The sequence below is a fragment of the Primulina huaijiensis genome, chromosome 1 (assembly GCF_012295235.1).
Source record: "Primulina huaijiensis isolate GDHJ02 chromosome 1, ASM1229523v2, whole genome shotgun sequence".
Classification (NCBI taxonomy): Eukaryota; Viridiplantae; Streptophyta; class Magnoliopsida; order Lamiales; family Gesneriaceae; genus Primulina; species Primulina huaijiensis.
In genome coordinates this window covers 999535-1020363 of record NC_133306.1, presented here as the reverse complement: position 1 = coordinate 1020363, position 20829 = coordinate 999535, and the positions used below count along the sequence as shown (strand labels likewise).

General features: G+C 35.3%; 3 protein-coding genes, 1 non-coding gene and 1 pseudogene across 8 annotated transcripts; all 5 read left to right on the top strand.

Annotated features, from left to right (window-relative positions):
* The first annotated feature begins 1218 nt into the window (after positions 1 to 1218).
* On the top strand, positions 1219 to 4334 carry LOC140974434 (glycosyltransferase 6-like; annotated as a pseudogene).
* A 1558-nt stretch (positions 4335 to 5892) lies between these two features.
* TRNAT-AGU (transfer RNA threonine (anticodon AGU)) lies at positions 5893 to 5966 on the top strand. Its single transcript has one exon. It is a non-coding gene; the product is annotated as a tRNA-Thr (tRNA).
* Positions 5941 to 10187, top strand: LOC140974427 (uncharacterized). The gene is made up of 10 exons (XM_073437880.1): positions 5941 to 6219; positions 7156 to 7372; positions 7800 to 7957; positions 8089 to 8234; positions 8473 to 8535; positions 8632 to 8724; positions 8848 to 9009; positions 9099 to 9205; positions 9502 to 9662; positions 9765 to 10187. The coding sequence occupies exons 1-10, from the start codon at positions 6123 to 6125 to the stop codon at positions 10022 to 10024; spliced, it is 1464 nt and encodes a 487-aa protein (XP_073293981.1). The 5' UTR covers positions 5941 to 6122; the 3' UTR covers positions 10025 to 10187.
* Positions 10188 to 10443: 256 nt separating this feature from the next.
* LOC140974416 (probable amino-acid acetyltransferase NAGS1, chloroplastic) lies at positions 10444 to 16733 on the top strand. 2 transcript variants are annotated; one of them, XM_073437869.1, is made up of 10 exons: positions 10444 to 10987; positions 13638 to 13725; positions 13929 to 14134; positions 14299 to 14450; positions 14840 to 15260; positions 15371 to 15468; positions 15625 to 15736; positions 15826 to 15985; positions 16062 to 16134; positions 16195 to 16733. In XM_073437869.1, exons 1-10 carry the CDS (start codon positions 10691 to 10693, stop codon positions 16343 to 16345), a joined length of 1758 nt encoding a protein of 585 aa, XP_073293970.1. In that variant the 5' UTR covers positions 10444 to 10690; the 3' UTR covers positions 16346 to 16733. The 2 variants fall into 2 exon arrangements, with proteins under 2 accessions (XP_073293970.1, XP_073293962.1); XM_073437861.1 differs by lacking the exon at positions 10444 to 10987 and adding an exon at positions 12958 to 13419.
* A 966-nt stretch (positions 16734 to 17699) lies between these two features.
* Positions 17700 to 20829, top strand: LOC140974393 (single myb histone 5-like). Of its 4 annotated transcripts, none has more exons than XM_073437833.1 (6): positions 17700 to 17884; positions 18439 to 18622; positions 19020 to 19328; positions 19649 to 19732; positions 19798 to 20134; positions 20584 to 20829. In XM_073437833.1, exons 2-6 carry the CDS (start codon positions 18473 to 18475, stop codon positions 20598 to 20600), a joined length of 897 nt encoding a protein of 298 aa, XP_073293934.1. In that variant the 5' UTR covers positions 17700 to 17884; positions 18439 to 18472; the 3' UTR covers positions 20601 to 20829. The 4 variants fall into 4 exon arrangements, with proteins under 4 accessions (XP_073293934.1, XP_073293925.1, XP_073293942.1 ...); XM_073437824.1 differs by lacking the exon at positions 17700 to 17884 and having other exon boundaries at positions 18447 to 18622; positions 20584 to 20625; positions 20656 to 20829; XM_073437841.1 differs by lacking the exon at positions 17700 to 17884 and having other exon boundaries at positions 18447 to 18622; positions 20584 to 20628; positions 20660 to 20829.

Sequence of the window (20829 nt, the reverse complement as noted above, 5' to 3'; positions counted from 1 at the left end):
CTGGTTTTGGGGAAACATGATGGATTCATAATTGATAATATTTAATTATCAATTAAGTTCTCGAACAGATTTCATTTTTCAAAACAAAAACGCAACGTTTTATGAGCTCGATGCATCTAATTGCAACATATGCATTACAAGTGAGATATTTAATCCAACTTTCGTATATGTATCATACGAAATACATACGAAATTTGCACATTGCCAATTAGCCCTTATATATTAGTGATTAAGACCTGGCCCACTTACGACCACACCGCATTTGACGCGGCCCGTTAATCCCCAGTTAGTGGGCCGGATTTCAATACGTTCTAACAGCTCAAAGAAATACACGATTAAAAACAAGAAAAAGAAAAAGAAAATAGATAAAGTGAATCAAGTGTGAACAATTATCGCCCATAAGACGTAAAAATTCAATAATAAATTTTTAAACGAGTATTCTGTTAAGATTTATTTGGATTAAGAATCGAAATCGGAGTTAAGAATTTCAAATTTATAATAATAAATATGTTGGAGTTGTTTTGATAAATTCATTCTACAATTGAGTTATTTTTTTTATAGTAGATTTTTTCAGGTCCATATTCATTTGAAATTTCAATTATATTTAATATCAATATAGTGACATGGCTTTTGTGACATCATCATATTTGCAATCAAATGGATAGATCATACCACGTTAATTGTGATATTTATGAGAATGCTGAATATCTTTTTTCCACTAATATTCCAAAAACATGAATTAGATTTTTTTAAGGAATTTGAAGATTGCCTGATTTTCCTATTCAATCATACTCAAAATTCCGAATGCAGACAGATATTTTATGGACAGGTCTTTTCTCCAAAAATCAATAATTAATCAACCAACGACCCGAAGGAAACTTCCACGCTTAATTACTTTCCTGAGATTGTATCGTCTCCCATTTGCATATTATAATTTCAAAACAATATATATTCGTTACTTTTAGTTTTTGTGTTATTTTACTCAACAATTAAAAGAAAATGCATATAAACTTTGATGTCACTATTTTTTCCGCATATTTAATTTTGAATTCAGATATACAAATTTTTTTTACCAATCAAGAAATATGGAAAATTAAATAACGTATCATCCATCATCTTTCAATCTTTTNTTTTTTTTTTTTTTTTTTTTTTTTTGGTATAAAGTTGACAAATGTTTACATTTATGACATTGATTCAATCCAAGTCTCCCATTTTACACTTTCCGAGTTCACCCCTTACTGTTAGCACCTTAACCACGAGACCTATATAAATTGACTCCATTCCCAAACTTTTTCCACATATCATCAGCAAACAACAAATTAAAAAATAAAAATGTCTAAAGCTACAGCCAAGGTTGTTTTCCTAATGGCACTCCTCCTTTTCTCAAGCTTCTCTCTGTCCTTCTCAACTCTTCCTAATCACCCCCCTCTTCATATCGATCAAATGGAAGCCAAACAAGAGGTATGTCATCATTTTTTTTTTCGGAAAATAAATATTTTATTATTTATTAATCTATTACGAGTTAATAAAACTATGTCTCGATTGGCCGGGATCCGATCCCGTGTGCATGTATGTAGATTCCAAAAAATCGTACAAACTAGATTGAAACGTGACGCTTGAACTGTTGTACGGTTTAAAAAATTTGAGTTACACCGTTATCATTAACTATATCTTTCAGTAAGACAGCAAATGCTCGATCATACAATAACATCAAAGTTTTTGTCCTTAACATTATGATTTTGATCGAAAAAATTTATTACTTATACATATTGTTAAATAAGGTACTAGAAGTGGAAAATAGCTGCAAGGGAATTGGAGATGAAGAATGCTTGATGAGGAGGAGTTTGGCTGCTCATCTTGATTACATTTATACCCAACAAAACAAGCCATGATGAAGAGTTTCAGAAAAAAATATTTAATCTTGCTTTATTATTTAATATTGCTTAAATATATCTATATATATTAAATTCTGGTTCGGGTTCTGTATATTTGGTGTCCCTTAACTTCATAAATTTTTATATTATAATAATTAAAAGTTTAAAAAATCGAAGAGTTTATATTTAAAATTACGTATAAACAAAGAATAGATATAGTTTTAAGCATTTATAATGTATTCTCGCGTATATGCACAATAAATTGCTTGATTTCTATATATCTTGGTAAAAAGTATATATGTAGCAGAATCCATTGGAAATGTTTGAGGGATGGTTGATAAAATCACGTTTAAGGAAGTTGAAGGCAAAAATGAAAAATCAGAAGAAGATTCACAGGTTGTTTCGATCAATGAGGTAGTAAATGGGTGGTTGACAGTTGAATGTGATAATAAATGTTTCGTAGCTATCAGCATTCAATAACAATTTTTGAAATTGTGGAATGGAAGATGATGGATGATCATGTAATAATACCTTATAGAATTAAAAAGACAAGGAAAAATTCTCAGACTCGGTACCGTAGCTTTTTGTTTGATTGGCTGTAAGTGTGTATGTTCCAGCGGTGTATTTTCAGAGTGTGTGCATTTGTTAGAAGCCCCGCGCTGACACAGATTGTCGTTTCAGTTTTCTGAATTTAGAAAGCCCTCTAACTCTAAATTGGCCCAATGGTTCCTTAACTTAATGTATCTTTCTTAAACAGTCGAAATTCATACATATATAGTTTCGTGCAAAACAAGCCCAATTGGACAAGCATTACGCGATTACTTTTTTTAATTATATAATTTGGCTTAAGTGGAATTTATTTCTCACACTCCTCAAAAATTTAAAATCTCACCCACATGTCGTTATTAAAATCACAATTAATATCACCTTTGCGTTTGATTATGCCTTTCAAATTTCAATCAAGACAGCAATCTGCTGCTATGCATTAAATCTTGCAAACCTTATTCTCTTTTCCATACTCTCCTCAAAATCAGCCATGGCCAAATCTGTTGTCCAAACAAAACCTTCAAATCTTGGGAGAGAGATGTCTTTCGGTATAGCATCTGCGACGGTAATTCTAATGTTCTGTGCTCTGTGGATCTTTACGGACCCGTTCCCAAGTTTTTCAACCTTATTCTCGACACCCGACGGGAAAAACTGCACAGACGGAGGAGCGCAAATCCTGAACATGAGCAAAGAAATTACAAAGAAAACATTCCATGATGACCCAAAAGTTGGTTACACCATGGATAGACCTGTGGTGGACTGGGATGAAAAGAAAAGGGAATGGCTAAAGAATCACCCGACTTTCGGGTCAGGGGTGGAGACCCGTGTGCTGGTCCTGACGGGTTCTCAACCTACTCCGTGTAAAAATCCTGTAGGGGATTTTTTGCTTTTAAGGTTATTCAAGAACAAGGTTGATTACTGTAGAATTCATGGCTATGATATCTTCTACAACAACGCGATTTTGAATCCAAAAATGCGCTCCTTTTGGGCCAAGATTCCGGTAGTCCGGGCCGCCATGGTGGCCCACCCGGAAGTGGAATGGATCTTTTGGGTCGATTCGGATGCCATTTTCACAGACATGGAGTTCAAGGTTCCACTGGAGAGGTACAAAGATCACAACCTTGTAGTTCATGGCTGGCCCAATTTGATTTACGAGAAGAAGAGCTGGGTTGGACTGAATGCGGGTATTTTTTTGATGAGAAACTGTCAATGGTCCATGGATTTCTTGCAAAAATGGGCAAGCATGGGTCCAAGCAGTCCAGATTATAAGAAATGGGGTAAAATCTTGAGATCAACCCTGAAAGACAAATTGTTCCCCGAGTCGGATGATCAGTCGGCACTTGTTTATTTACTGTTGAAAGAGAAGAAGAAATGGGGCGACATGATTTACGTAGAAAACGAGTACTTCTTGCATGGCTACTGGCGTGAAATCGTCGGGAAACTCGACAGCATCAATGAGAAATACGAGGAGGCAGAAAGAGCAGCGCCGAAGCTTAGGCGGAGGCACGCGGAAGCGGTGACGGAGAGCTTCGATGCGGCGCGAGAAATTCCCGTGGCGGCGGCCTTTTGTTACTCATTTTACTGGATGCCAGCCGTGTAGCGGGGAGCAGAACCCGGAGTACGGGGAAAATTCTTGCAGATTGGAGATGGAACGAGCTTTGAATTTCGCAGATAATCAGGTGCTGAGGAATTATGGTTTCAGACACCCAAATATCAAGGATGGATCCACCGTTAGGCCATTGCCGTTCGATTTTCCTGGTGATGAATCCGATGAGCTCACCTGAAATTAGAAATCATGCAATTTGTCTTTTTTGTTCCTTCTTGAAAAAAAATATATATATTTTGCGTATTAAATCCCGAAGTTATTAAATGTTTCTTTCAACTTTTCTATCGATATTAGACATTTCAACTTTCTATTTCTTCTCACGATAGCTTCAATCGAGTCAAGTTAATTAAACATAAGCCATTGAGTTTATTAATGACAAAATTGATTTTTTTCCTAGTTCGAGATTTAAGATTTGCAGCTAAGTCTTACTCAAACAGTCAAACTTAACATTTACTTTTAAAATTTTTACGTTTTAATAGTATCGTAGTTGAATTCAAACCATATACGATAAAATTTAAATAATTAGTCAATGGGGAAAGAAAATCTATTGATCGTAAATTTATTTTGTAAACCTGATAAACAAATATTTTGTAAATAATATGATTAGCTTCAGGTAATATTTATAATGTTGAAACAAGTGTATATTGTAAAAAAACAAATTACAAAATCACACATCTGATTGAGTAAATAGGAGTATTTAGTAAAGACAAAAATTTGTGTGAGACAATCTCACGGGTTGTATTTTGTGAAACAGATATCTTATTTGGGTCATCAATGAAAAAATATTACTTTTTATACCAAGAGTATTACTTTTTATTGTGAATATCGGTAGGGTTGACCCGTTTCACAGATAAAGATACGTGAGATCGTCTCACAAAAGATCTACTCTTCAATAAAATGATTTCAAAACGCATAACACAACATGAAAAACATTTTAAAAAAAAAAAGTACAAAATCTTCTCTCCTAAATAAATGGTATTTTACGATATCGTGTTTAAAAATATCAGACACATACTGATATTTTAAGAACACAGGACTTTCAAATATCGTTTTTTGAAAATGAGGCCATGTAATGAATATGCTAGATGACATTTGTCCTGATTTTATAAAAACGGGAAAAAAAAGATTGTTAATAATTCATTTTAAAGTCTAGAACTTTTTAATAAACAAAACTCGTGGGCAGAGAGTGTTTGGTGTCGGCAAGGAATTAAAGATGGGTGCACTAAGTCTGATAGTGATCGAAAAGTGAAAATAACGCCATTACTTTGATAAAAGGACTGTAAAGGATTAAGGATACAGAATCTCAGATGCCTTAGCTTTTTCTTTCTCCAGTGGATTAAATTCCGTTAATCAGGGGAACTTTATCGTGCTTTTAGGACAAGGATAGGAATGATTACCTGGAAATTTTGGCCACTAAATTAAAGAACTTTGAATGAAACAAACACACTTTGATTATTATTATTTGGATGATGGAACTATTTCCAGAAAATTGACTCTTAAATTAATTTGAGAGAATATTATAAGATTGGAAATGAGAGCATAGCGGGGTGTATCCTCCTAGTAGGTAAGAGGGCTAAATCGAATGTGACGAAGCATGTGGAGGTGTACGTACTCTGCAATTGTCACATACACCAGCTTAAAAATGGGGGTTCAATGCGCATTAAGTCACGCGACACCGTTTCAGAGATGAGGTTGTATCACTTGCTTGGCCCGAAAGAAATGGGAATAACAAAGCCAGTGTGGTCGTTTCAAATAAATTATAATAACATAACAAGGAGTGGATCCAAACAAAAATAACCTTGGGACAATTATTTGTCGCTACGTCATTAATATATGTAATAAACATTTAATCTTACGTCACAACAAGCTCTCGTAGCTCAGTTGGTTAGAGCACCCGTTTAGTAAGCGGGAGGTCTTGAGTTCGACTCTCAACGAGAGCATTTATATTTTTGCTTCATCATTTTGTCTGAGCTTTTCTGACAATTCACGCCTGCTAGGGTTTTCAAACGCTATCCCGATTACCGAACAATGTAAAAGATTTGTATAATTTTCTGAAAAGGAAATTGATTTCAATGTCATCTTCACTGGGTTGAACAATGGCCGTTGCAACTCCATGGCCTTTCTTTCTCTGGCTTCTGCTCGTGTTAGCTTCTGTCTTTCCTTCAATTAGCTCCGCTGCGGACTTTTCTTTGGGTAAAACTCTTGCCACTGCTAGGTTTTTAATTATTTGCTTTCTAAGATTCCTTTTTTTTTTTTTTAAATAGCTCTTCCGCTAGAAGGAAAAGATTCGACACCCGTATGCTAGCTGTTAGAGTATGGAAATAAATATTGTGGTTACAGATTGAAGTGTGACAATATTGATCGATTTGGTTTCAAGTTGTCTATCTGTTGGTTTGTGATTTTAGGGTTTTAGTGCGAAGATTATCTTTTTGCAAGTTATTAATTTTCTTCTCGGAAGTAGGTTTTACTATCTTCCCGAACTAATTGATCATTCGAGTTCACCATATTTTTGGCTCCCAGGAATTTAGCTCATAATAATGTAAGGTTGCATCAAGATAGATCATGGATTTCAAATATATTTTGTAGTTTTAGAGAAACAACAACATAAACTTCAAATTCACTTTTACATGGTATTTTATGATAAATATAATTAATTTCAAGTTCGCTCAATAATAAAGACATTTGAAATTCAGACATTTGAAATTCATTATATTTTGTGTAACTAATGGGTGAATAATTAAGTTATGGATTTAAGATTGCATCCATTATTTCATCTGGATCAATCAACTATAATCGAAATCCATAGATTTTAAATCCAGATAACAAACACGACCTAATAGAACACTTGGATTGTATCATCATACATCTCAATTCTCAAGTAAGGGTTTTATGATGAGCACATTATAATTTATTATTAAATTCTTAGATACCCTCTAATGGAGTTTAATTAGCCTAATAAAAAATTGCTGCCAAAAAGTTTAAGATGGAATAGTTTCAATTTCGGGAAGAGTGTGTATGTAGGTGTCAAGAACATTGATAAATCCTATCTTTCTTTCTTCTTCTTTTTAACGATGAGAGCGGCGCGCATTTTCCATTCTTGGAAATATCTGACTCTTTTTTGTTTTGCAGTTGTTTCTGAGATTACAACGTTGCATCTATCTCCCAGCTTGGTTGTAGAAAAATCTCCAGGGTTGAAGCCTGGAACGAAAGTAAAATGTGAGAGAGTTCAAATTCATGGATTGCCAAGACTTAAACATTTGAACAAGTTTGCCAATTCTGTGAAGGTAAAAGTTTCGCATGCAAACCAGACTGGTCGTTCTCCAAATATTGAGATGTGTTTCCATAGGTGAGTTTTGTATAAAGCAGACTAAATCACACTTGGGTTTAGTTAATAATTTGTTTCCTAATAATTCTATTCTCTTGTCCGTATCTGCTCGGAATGAGTTGTAAGTTCTCGTGAAGCATGCCACTCAAATGTTGAGCAAAACAATATTCATTAATATGATACACGAATCTGTCACTTAGGCAAGAAATGTCCATCAATTTGAAGCTAAAATCTCAATATCAATTTTTAGGTTGGTGTTTGCTGATGTTATACCTTGGTTGTCTTGTGTTTTCTTTTACTTCGGTCATCTTACCATTTCGTTTTTACTTCGATCATCTTAAATTTTCCTTTTCTGTTTCTTATGTTACATGTTAAAATGTGCATGTGTCTCATGTATTGGTGTGCTGTCTCCTAAAAACAGACTTTATCGCACAATTATAAATCGCAGGAATTTATCTCTTGGGATAGGAATGTGCTCTCAAGACAAGTGGGAAAGGTTTACTGAGGGATTATGGATTAAATCGATGTCTCCTTTTGATCACAAGCTCTTAGATATAAGAATAGCAGGATCTTATTCAGAAAGCCTTCAGGTCTCTCTAGCTGAAGGTTTGTCTCGATAATCTGTTCTTTGATGCTGAGATCATTATTACAGCTGCAGTCTTGGCCTTCTGTTACCTGTTTCAATTTCTCATTTTTTACCGTGCCCTTTTGGTTAGTGATAGTTCCTCATTTTGCAGAATTTTTCTTGTACCGTGTAATATTCCTGTTTTGGGGGATATTGATGATGACTCTTGCTTCCTGGCTAAGTAAATCTTTAATTTTCTACTATAGTGGTGCCATGGCAGTAGGAGTGTTTCTTGTGGCACTAATGGTCCTTTTCCAGGTTTGTCTTTTACTTTTGCATGCATGTATTTATTAATTACTGGTGCAAAAGACCTCTGGACTTGTGATTTACAGAGAATTGTTGAACTTATACTGAGTGGCTGGCTTGTTAGAAGTCCTAGAATCTCATGGACACAATTATCTTATATTTCTTGTAGATGCATATATCTAGTTTTTTTTTTCTTTTTCTGCGTACTTCATTGTAATTCCTTTCACCATTTTTTCTTGTTCTTTGACAGGGTATGAAGCTTCTTCCTACTGGTCGGAAGAGTTCGCTTGCGATTTTCCTGTACTCATGCTTTGTATGTATATACAAAAATTAAAGCATCCTATTCTTCTGTTTTGTTAATTTGATTGTCTACAATGATGGTGTCTACTTAATATAAATCTTTATTCAGGTTGGACTTGGAACTTTCCTTCTACAATACGTGCCAAGATTGTTTAGATCACTACTTATTGAGATTGGACTTTCTGAAGACATATATGATCCTGTAAGTAAGTTTTTCAAATCTATTTCTTTTAGATTCCAACACAATCTTCCACCATTTATTAGATTCTCTTGTGACGGTAGAAGACAGCCATTGCACTTACATACGCTTGTCTATTTGACGCAGATGGTATTATTTCTGTTGGTTTTTTTAACAATTTCTGGAGCTTGGCTGGGTTATTGGGTGGTTCGCAAATTTGTGCTCACAGAGGATGGATCCATTGACTTAGGTGTCTCTCATTTCGTTGCGTGGGCTATTCGGATCGTTTCCTCTGTGATGATTCTTCAGGTTCCTTTTTTGTTTAGTAGCACCTGAGTGTCAAAATGATCATCTCTTTGCTGAGAAAGTACTGAGATGCTCTATATTGTATGCTTCAGTGTTCTGTGGACCCTTTGTTAGCTGCAGAGGCATTGGTGTGTGGAATCTTCATCTCCTCGGTGTTGAAAACATTGATACACCCGAAGCTAGTTCGTCGTGTTTATAAGTAAGTCTGTGTTACCAGCATAAGCGTCCATTATATTGGTTGATAAAATTTGGTTATCCTTTTATAAAATGAACTTAAAATGTGGTGCTATATCTGGTCAAGTTCATTCTATGTAGCACAGACCGTTCGATTATACGAGTCCTCTAGGAAATTTACAATACATTGAATTTCAAGCTATGTGACAGTCTGAACCCAAGGAGAATTTTTTGCGTGCTCTCTGTGATGTTTGTTCCAAAAACTATATTGAAGATCGGCTTGCATTTTTGTATGCAAAATAATACGAGCAATTCCTGCAGAAAGTTGTCAAGATTTGACAAGATCAATCACGGAAAATCACCCGATCCCCATACATCACCAGCCAACATCTCATCCAATGCCAAACCCTTGAACAGAACTACTTATTCTTCCAGTCGAGATGCCAAACCCTTGAACAGAACTACTTATTCTTCCAGTCGAGGTAGGTTTCCTTGGGAATTCTAATATTCTTCCCTTCAAACTGAATCATCAAATTTTAAGTATGTGGTCTTCTTGACATGTTATTTTTTTCCCGTACTCTCAGTTTCAACTAGCCAGTCGCCCACAAGATTGTCTAATGCAGAGACGTTCTATTCTACGTTCCATGAGACCCCTGATCGAAGAAAGTTTTCCAAGGCTGAATGGGATAAATTCAGTAGGGAATCCACACGGCAAGCGCTAGAAGGGCTTGTTTCTTCTCCTGATTTTAGCAAATGGGCCGTCGCTCATGCGGATAGGATAACGTTGGCTCCAAAGAAAGAGGAAGTTGAAAACAAGAATCGGAGATGGTTCAGTTGGCTTTGAAGATTCATGTTAATTCAAGTTGGCGCACATTCTGTACTTTATAGAGTGGTGATACTTGTTTGATTAACCCCTCGTGTTTATAAACTTTAGGCCGGCTAACCTATTGACTTTGACGATGTTTGCTCAAAAATAGTCGCGGCTAATGTAGAATCCACTATTTACACGATGATTTATTGCTTAATATTCACCTTTTCCCCCGCAAATGGCTCAGCCAATTCATCTGAACTCCTGTAATTTCTCGACTCTTGGTATGATTGTGTCAGAAGTTTAAGCTATTGTCCTAATTGTAGTCATGATGTAAAACTTGATTTTAATGCCAATCTTACAATTGATCTGACACATCAAAAACTAAAATATATATATCTGATGGAACATAAATACTTTTTTTTCAAAGCGTAAAGTCTCGCGATTTGTGAGTTGCTGAGTGATGCAGATATTTTTTTGGACACAATGAGTGATGGAGATTTTGATTGGCCATAGTGTGGTCTCATCACGCTCTATCGTTATATTTAATTCATGTACGTGCCTTTATCAGGCATCAACACAGATGCTCAAAGTCACACGGATGTCTTCATTTGATCATATACCAATATCAACGTTCTGCTGCATCTTTTGGACCACCTTAGTCTTTCTCTGACCTTTTCTCTAGATTTACCGATTCAAAACATGTGCACGGCAAAGTCATTAACTCTGTTTCTTCAGTTCCCGAGCCATGAAGATGACAAATTCAGAAGGGCAGATTTGAAAGGGAAGATTGGATTTCCATATGGTCGAAAACATAAGAAGGGAAAGCTTTCCCTCCCAAGGTGTTGTTCCACAAATTGCCGTGCTGCAGGAAGTCATAAGTGGGCGGAGGCGATGAAGGAGGCGCAGCCGTATTTTGTGGCAAATAGAGGCTGCACGATGGTGGTGGCGCTGTCCAGTGGGATTGTTGATGGTCCGTACTTGTCCTCCATTCTCCAGGTATGCCCCTCTGTTCTTGTCTTGTTGCAGTTGGAAAATGAACTTCAATTTCAGTCAAAGGAGGAGGAAAGCCAAGGGAATTTAGAAGAATTTCATGCATGACACGTACTTTTGTTTATTTAAGTTACCCAAAGATTAATCAAATTTAAATAAGTGATTCACTGATTTGTGTGTGGGCAATTCATGCTGCCAGTTTGCACTTATCAATCCTATTTAAGAACTTTGCCCTTGCGGACAAGATGGTTCGATAATTTAATGTTCTTGGCGAAATGTTGCATATTGGCATCACTATTAAATCAAATTATATGGAAGTACCAATCTTGGTTTCATTAATTGTAATTAATGCCAGCCTTATGTTGATTAAAGTTAAACTTTTCGATATCTACATGCATATTAAAAAAATTTAGTGTTGGATATTTTTTGTGTGAATTCGAGATATTATATTAAAATTTAAAGTTTTAAAAACATTTTTTATAATAATTTTTTATTCTGCGAGTGATCTAATTATTTAATCTAAAAAATCAAAATATAGATAAATATAAGAAGTATTTCATTTGTATATGATAGATAGATAAGATGCAAATTTAATAAAATGTGTTTATGATATTTTTATTAAATAAAAAATAGGATGTTTTGTAATTTGAGGACAAAAAATGTATTTTTTGTTTATTAAAAATACATCAAAATTAGTTATTTTAATTATTTCAAACATAATAATTTAGTAACTATAGATATGTACCGTTTGGTTCATGGTATGAGATATATAGAGAATATTTTACCCTACCTTATGAGGCACTGTCCCATGAGGTGATCAAATGCCCAATTTTAACCACATCTATGCGAGGTCCATCAATTCATATGCGGGGTCCACCAAATTCTTTAAAATCAACGGCTCAGATCCTGTCGACAGAACCGATATATAGTATGAGGATAAGTAATATTTTGTAATAATAAAATAAATAGAAAATGATAGTTAATATAGTGTTTGATTTAATTGATTTGATTGATTAAATTTGAGATAATATGATATTATCATTTTGTCCTTGTTGAAAATATTAATAGAATATTAATAATATTATTTATTAAGGGTAATATCATAATTTTATATTATTGATTTGATTGATGTGAGATAATTATTACGAATTTGATTGATGTGAAATAAATAATTAATAATTTGATTGATCGAGATAAATAATATTTGTACAAAACAAGTGATATGATAGTACTATTTATATTAGTACTTAGAAGTACTTGAACCAAACGATATCATAGTATATTAGTTGTCCGGGGTCCAGTGATATCTTTGTCTCAACTTGGGATAGCTTTCACATTCGAGATTCGCGACCCAATTTTTTATTATAAATAAATTAAATAAATAAGCATGAATTGTTCCTACAAAAGAAATAAAATTAAGTAAATAAACCTGAATTGTATATAATATATAAGATGACAATGGTTCGTGTTCGGGTAAGATTTTATGCCTCGGTCCCCATCTCCATCCTCATCTCTATTTAGTATTCAATTTTCATCTTCATCTCCATAATTGTCGGATGACCGAATATTCATATAATACCCAAACATCCTATTACCACTTACAATTACATTTTTTCAAATTTGAATATACATTGATAAAACTATATTTGTTTACCAAATTCTTAAGNATTATTCTATAAAAATAACATTAGTTTTATACTGATAATTTTATTCATTTCATCTAACTATTATCATTCAAAAGTAAATTAGAATTAATATTCCGAAAATCTTCATAACCGATTACACATTTATTTGATGGGTAAAAAATCTTCTTCTTACCCTCTTCCGTTCGAATCGAGTATCGGATTTTCTCTCGAGATCGGATGAAATTACCATCCCTAACAATATATTACATATCTGTGCAACTTCTTCTCTTTTTATTTCCTTTCAAATTATATGTTATTATTATTTATAAAGTTTAATGAACACGTAACTAAAAATCCAGGCACATTGTTTGGAGATGCTAACAACTTAGCTCAATTCATAGTTTAAATTAGGGTTTCAATCCATTTCAAGTAGGATCGTATAGCATGTCAGCATCATTTGCGAGCCCCTCCACGGGTTCACTTCAAAACTATCACCACCTTGGAAAGCCATTCTTGTCTCCTTGCTCGATTTGGGGGCTGAGATTTGACAATGGTAGGATCATTAAGAAGTTTGCCGGAATTCAATTGGCGAAAATCTCGTCTTCTGGGGAGAATGGCCGAGGAAAGAAGATTAACGAGTTAGGAGAAACAGAGAGCTCGGGAATCGAAGCGAGTAGTTCGGTTAAAGATGAGCTGGTCGTGAGCTTCTTTCGAGAGGCGTGGCCGTACTTTATAGCTTTCGGAGGGAGTACTTTCGTTGTTTTGATATCTGCTGAAATTGTCGATAGCCCACATTTGGACCCTATTCTCATGGCACGATATATTTTCTTTCTTTTTTTTTATTATTTCAAAAGAGCTGTTGATGTATGCCGTTAATTCATAACTTCATGGGACAAAAGATTGAATTTTGGAGACTTTACATGGTGTTATCTTAATTCGCTAAGGCTGCTGCAACTTTGTTTAGTAGTAAGCTGGATTAGGTTTTGGCTTTGGGATGGTGGGTAATCTGATCGATGAAGCCTTGTTTGTAGGATATTTCTCTCCTTCATGGGTTAGGGATAAAGTTTGTTCTTGTTCCTGGGACCCATGTCCAAATCGACAGGCTTCTGGCTGAAAGAGGTCAGCGAAGTTTACATTTTATCATATATCCTAATTAAAATTAAGATGCTACCTTTTCATAATGCTGGACTTCATTTACTTCGAAGCATGAAAAGCTTTTTGACTTCAATCATCTTTAAATTTCTTTTAAATGGTTCATGCTGATGTGCAAATACTATTTGTTTTGGCTTTCTGTTAATATAAATATGCATGTTTTGTCTTAGGATCGGAACCCAAGTATGTCGGTAGCTACAGGATAACCGAACCTGAGTCTCTCAGGGCTGCAATGGATGCAGCTGGAAGGATTTGTAGTATGATTGAAGCTAAGCTATCTCCTGGACCTTCATTGAGCGGTATCCGACGGCATGGTGACAATAGCCGGTGGTATGATGGTGTCAGTGTTGCTAGTGGTAATTTTCTGGCAGCTAAGGTGAGGATATTGGGTCTCCACTCTCCAGCTTCCGACTTGTATTCTTGTATTGAATAATAAGTTATGTGTATACCATAATCTGGTTAAATTTCTTTTAGAGGAAGTCTTCAACTTGGGTTTCCTTCTTTTTGTATTGATGGCATTTGACATTCTTCCTTTGGCAGAGACGAGGAGTTGTGGAGGGAACTGATTATCTTTCAACTGGTGAAGTTAAGAAAATAGACGTCCCTCGCATTCGTGAGAGTCTTGATCAAGACTGCATAGTGCTGTTGAACAATCTTGGTTATTCAAGCTCTGGAGAAGTATTAAATTGCAAGTATGCTATATCATATGGCTTTTGATAGGATTTTTATTTACTTCTGCATAATTTGTTCGTAGGCTTATTTCTTTCACTTGTCTTTATTGATTTTTTTAATTTTATATCCATGATAGATAGCTTGGTTTCAATGTTGGGTTGGCTTTTTTATATTTTGCCTATGCTTTTATTTTGGTGGTTGATTGAGTTATAAACATTTTTCTTCATTGATTAATTTTTTCACTGAAACGCCCAGTTATTTAAATATGTGCTCTTGTAACACTTTCGCTGGTTCTTTTTCTTGACTTTGACTGTCGTTTGAGTTAATAATAATTGGTACGTAGTTTTTGGTGATGCCAATGAGCAAGTGAGTCCTAATATCCAACGGTACCTGCTTCTCAACATTGCAGTACTTATGAAGTTGCTACTGCATCTGCCTTGGCTCTCGGAGCGGAGAAACTTATTTGCATCATAGATGGACCAATTCTGGATGAACAAGGAAGGCTTATACGCTTTTTAACTCTTCAAGATGCAGACATGTTAATACGTAAACGAGCTAAACAAAGCGAGACAGCTGCAAATTATGTAAAAGCTGTTGCTCAGGAAGACTCGGCATGTGGTGTCAGTGTGCACGACTATTCAAACAATATGTTTTCTTTTCCAAATGGGAGGGCTTTTGATCAAGCTCCAAAATTTCAGAATGGTGTTGGCTTTGACAATGGGAATGGAATTTGGACCAGTGAACAAGGTTTCGCTATTGGAGGGCAAGAAAGGTTGAGTCGCTTAAATGGTTACTTTTCAGAATTAGCTGCTGCAGCCTTTGTTTGTCGAGTAAGCCTCCAGAATTAGCTGCTGCAGCCTTTGTTTGCTCTACATTTTAACTTATCCTATTGATTTTTATTAACTTTTTTTATTATAATTATGATTCTGTGTGTTACCAGGGAGGTGTACAACGAGTCCATCTTCTGGATGGTACAATTGGTGGAGTGTTACTGAAGGAATTGTTTCAAAGAGATGGTGTAGGCACAATGGTGGCAAGGTAAACCACATTTTGGATACCATTTGTATTCTTTAGGGGATGCTTTTGAAAGGAACCTTTTACTCGGTAAACTATAGAAAAAAGTGTATCACAGTTAAAGTTGGGATCAAATATGTTGTTGATATGATCTGCTAACACTTGGTGTTAATTTGTCAGCGATCTTTATGAAGGGATGCGAACGGCTAAGGTTGCTGATCTTCAAGGAATCAAGCGGCTTTTGGAACCTTTAGAGGATTCTGGCGTATTGATAAAAAGGTCTCAAGAAGAGGTTAATGATTGTGATCTTTATATTATTTTGAAACAATTTAAAGTAAGTAGCCCTCGTATACTTTGATAATTGTTTTCATTGCATGTCAGCTACTCAGAGCATTGGATTCATTTATAGTTGTGGAAAGAGAAGGTCACGTTATAGCTTGTGCTGCTCTTTTCCCTTTCTTTGAAGAAATGTGTGGAGAGGTAGCTGCTATTGCTGTTTCTCCCGAGTGCCGTGGGCAGGGACAAGGAGACAAATTACTCGGTAAAACTCCTTATATTTCATTTCATATCGAGTTGACATTGTTCAATCATTTTGATGGCATGACATGAATGTGCAGATTATATCGAGAAGAAAGCATCTTCCCTTGGACTGCAAATGCTTTTCCTACTGACCACACGAACCGAAGATTGGTATGCATTCCTGATTCAGGTTGCCTAATATCATTTGTGTTCTCACTTCATCTTTGACAGGTTTGTAAGGCGAGGCTTCTGCGAGTGTTCCATCGATTACATACCAGAGCACAGAAGGAAAATGATAAATTTAACACGTAGATCAAAGTATTACACGAAGAGAATATCACCTGATATGATCGGAATACGCTTTAACAGTTCTTTCACATGACGTGAACTCTGTCCTCAACTATACATTGCAATACACACAGGATGATACGATGACATAGAAGCTATAGTTCATTGTAACTGACTCGAATAAATATTATCTGCTCTATAGGGAGGTTGAGAATGGCTGTACCTTGCAGCACAACTTCACCAAGTTCGAATTTGTTTGTTTCACTGAAGATCCAAAGTATGCAGCATATCTATTATCAAAGAGGCCCTGCTTAAGATGAAGTACTAAAATTGCAACCGAAGTTGCAGTGTTCCCTTGAATATGGGTGGATTAAATTTATTTAATTTTGAATAAATACATGTAGTGTGGCTCAGAATGCGTTCAATTTGATATTTGTATATTTTTTTATGCGAAATTTGTGCAATCTGTCAATTTCATTATCGATTGAACTGACTAAATCAGCCAATCGTACTCAATTGATTGAAAATAAGTTATTTTGGTCTGCTAATTGAATAATTCTATTTTTTCCAAAAAAAAAAAGGAATATATCAAAAATATCATTTTTTTTAAGTGACGGCTTTCTATCTATATAATTTAAATCACCTACACAAATGGAATTTATATTACACAAAAAATTTTATGAAAATGATCAATTTTGTGATATATATTTATCATCTTATTCCTACATGAAAATATTTTTTTAATATTAAAATATTAAATTTTTCCTTCATAAATAAATCAAATTTATTCATATCATAAATATATATTTATGAGACAATCTAACGGTTGACTAGGGGTGTCAATCGGGTGGGTTGGGTCAGATTTCGGGTTNAAATTTTCGATTTAAATTTGAAATTTTAATCGTAGAAAATTAAAAGCATATTTACTAAAGCAAATAAAAAATTGTTAAAAAAATAAAAATATGCAAAATAAATATTAAATTATGAAAATTTATCATATAAATATACAATAAATTTTGTTCAAACATACAATATATAAAAATATAGGTAATATTTTAAAAAAAAAAAGTTCGCGGGTCAACCCGCGACCCAACCCGAAACCCGTCTAACATGGCACTAACCCGAATCCACCCAACCCGAACCCGAAAAACCCCAACCCGAACCTGATTTTTTTCGTGTTGGGTCGTGTCGGGTTGACAGGTCGTGTCGCATTTTGACACCCCTACTGTTGACCATATTCTTAACATGGACATTAGTCCAAGAGATCCTTAACTATTATTTATTTTTTTTTTTTGTGTATTCTATAAATACATTGGACAACATTTTAAGAAAACCCAAATGTAACTACTATTTTGTTTTTAATAAAACTCTCTGTGTCATTTCAAAAATAAAAAAATAAAACTCTCTGTGCTTAATTTCCCGTATATTTATTTTAAAAATAATTATATTAATCCAAGCCAGGTTGACAAAGGAAGTATGTGGAGGGAAGGAGAATGGCAAATGGAAAAGAATATATATATAGCTCACACTGTTATTGCTTCCACTCATCGTCGTTTCCAAGAGTACTGATTCGATAAATTCGTGCGTGTCTGTCTTTCAGATGGACCGAAATTCTCCTCCTTGTTCGGGAAAGGTAATCTAAATCTCTTGACCACGCATGAAAACTGATCAATTTTATTTTCGGGGGCTTCTTTTGGATTTTAATACAAATCGGCGAATTCCCATTAGATTTTCGAGCACATTTTATTTTAAATTTTTTAATCATTTGCTTTCATATTTCGTCGGGTCCTTGTTTGTTGTTCGATTAGTGATAAATAAGAGTGGGATTAATCATCATTCCAATGTTTTTTGCTTAGAAGCCCGACTTAATGGGGTGAATTGTGCGTTGTTTTCAACTTCTTGTTAACTTTTTTTTGTTGTTGGATTGCTTGCTTCTTTGCTCCCTGAGATATCCTTCTTGAGAAATCAAGATTTTGACCATTTGAAGGAGTCAGCTTATATAATATCCAACCTGTGCAACTTCGGAAGTTATATAGAATGTCACTACCGTTTAATTTAATTTGAAAGCAGCTATCCTTTATGTTTGATATTTGCAAGTTTTAGCAGATATATGTTTCTGGTACAAAAAAATGGGTCTTGGTATGTGTCTTCATGTTTCAGGTGTAACAAACGGGTGCGATACTACAGACGATTTGTTTGTGAAAGTTCTTGGCTTCTGGTAATGGGTGCTCCGAAGCAGAAATGGACATCAGAAGAAGAAGCGGCTCTTAAAGCTGGCATTCAACAGTATGGGGTAGGAAAATGGAGTATCATCCTTAAAGATGTTGAATTTAGTAGAGTCTTGAGATCTCGTTCCAATGTGGACTTGAAGGTAAGAAAATACTTCCTTTTCTGCTACGTGGCAATCAAGGGCGGACCTCAGAATTGAGGAGAGAGGGGCTGGGCAGAAAATGAAGGATGATCTCAAGCATTGCGCGTGAAATTTGAAGTTACGCATAAAAATTTATTTAATTTTTTTTCGTTGCAAGAGCGATTGTCTTATCGCCCTTGTTGCATCCACCTGTTTTGTCAATTTAAGAAAGATCATTATTGAGCTAGAAAACTCTTAGTTTGGATGACAAAAATGCCTATTGTTGTCTGGTGTAGCGTGTGAACCGTGAAATAACAAGAACCGTAATTACCTAGGTTTATTATTTGTTATGAATAACATTGCATTATTCTCTCTATTTGTTCATAATTTTTTATGTCCGTGTTCACTTGTGGAGCAGGACAAATGGAGAAATTTGAATTGTATGACAAATGGATTGGGGTCTAGGCATAGGGCTAGGACTACACATAAAAAGAATCAATTGATTCCCAAGCGTGAAGAAGAAGAAGAAGGCACCAGTCAAAGCTTGGTGATTGAGAAGGATTATGGAGGGCTTTATGGAACTCCCGTCACACAATGTCAAGAAAAATTCCAGGTTTCTGATTCCACAAAACAGATGTCAAGGCTGGATGATCTTATATTGGAGGCTGTAACAAAGTTGAAGGAACCTCGAGGATCTAGTCGACATTCAATTGCTGATTACATAGAGGTATTATTGTCATCCGATGAATAAAAAAATAAGATGGCAGTAAATGGAATTGTTGCTTGATTTCTATTAGCTAAAGTTTTAGGAGAATTGAAGTTTTGGCTCGTATCACCCTTCTGAATTTTGTGTCAATATATTGCAATCCCAAGTCTATTATGGCTTATAAGGTTCCCACCTAGTAGAATAGTCTTTTTGGACGTGGACTATGCTCTTCACCCTCGCTAACACAATGCCTCCCAAAACATGATTTTTCAAGATAGTTCTCTCTATCCACTATGGTTCATGTGCCTCTTTCAAATTCTGATATTATGTTTGTGTGATAGGAGCATCACTGGACGCCTCCAGACTTTGAAAGTACCTTGGCTACACATTTGAAACTTTTGACTGAAAATAGACAGTTGGTTAAGGTATTTCTTTCAAGAAAAGATTTGGCCAGTTTTCTTGTTTCAAATCATAATCTAATATTGGACAGGTGAGGCATCTCTACAGAATCGCACCGTGGTCGTCAGGGAAAGACCCTACTTTGATGCATGCAAATGGAGCAAAGAAGAATCTTTCGGATGCTGGTAAAGATGGTCTTGTGATTCTTACTAAAGCCCAGATTGACGTGGAGCTGGAGAAGATGAAGAGCATGACTGCTAAAGAGGCAGCTGCAGCTGCCGCACAAGCTGTTGCGGAAGCAGAAGCTGCAATTGCAGTAGCTGAGGCAGCTGTCGTGGAAGCAGAAGAGGCAGAGGCTGAGGCGGAGGCAGCACACTGTGTTGCTGATGCAGCTCAAAAGGCGCTGAATTGTGACATATCCGGGTTTGGTAAAGTCAATACTTGAATTTGAGCACTTGCTATGATACTCTATATGCTATCATAAACTTAATTCATAGCATGTATGACTTTGGGCCCAATTTACACTGATCGATAACACATTTGGAGGTAGTTTGTAGCACTCTGGGCTTTTTAAAATCATGTTGGCATGAATACAAGTTCAAATGTTCAAAAGGCTGGCCGATTGACTGTTTTCAATTTCTGATTCTTGGAACTGAACTCAATCTATCCCTTTCCTAGAGTGTGACCTTCGGGTTCTACCATTAGTTTAAAAAAAATTGTAAAATTTGTTTCCCTGATCTCTGGGAAAGAACATTTCGTGCGACATTCAGTTTGTAAGTCGTAACTACTGCAATTTTTGGCAAGTTTGGTTTGCATCTTCTCCTGTGAAGTGTAAACTATTACTTTATCTGATAGCCCTTTTTTCTTTCATGTGCAGAGATCAAGTGGCAATAATTACTGATTGCATTCCCGATATGAGGCAGTGTAATTATTGCATTCCCGATATGAGGCAGGGCAATTCACTCAGTTAAGTCTTGATATCATTGTGCTAGTCTTTTGCGACCATGTTCCTACAATGTAATTAAGTAGCAGAAATGTAAATCGAAATTACATTTGTCTCGTAAATAGTTTGAGTTCATCAAATTTATGCCTACCAAGGTTGATAATAGAGTACCTTGTTAGT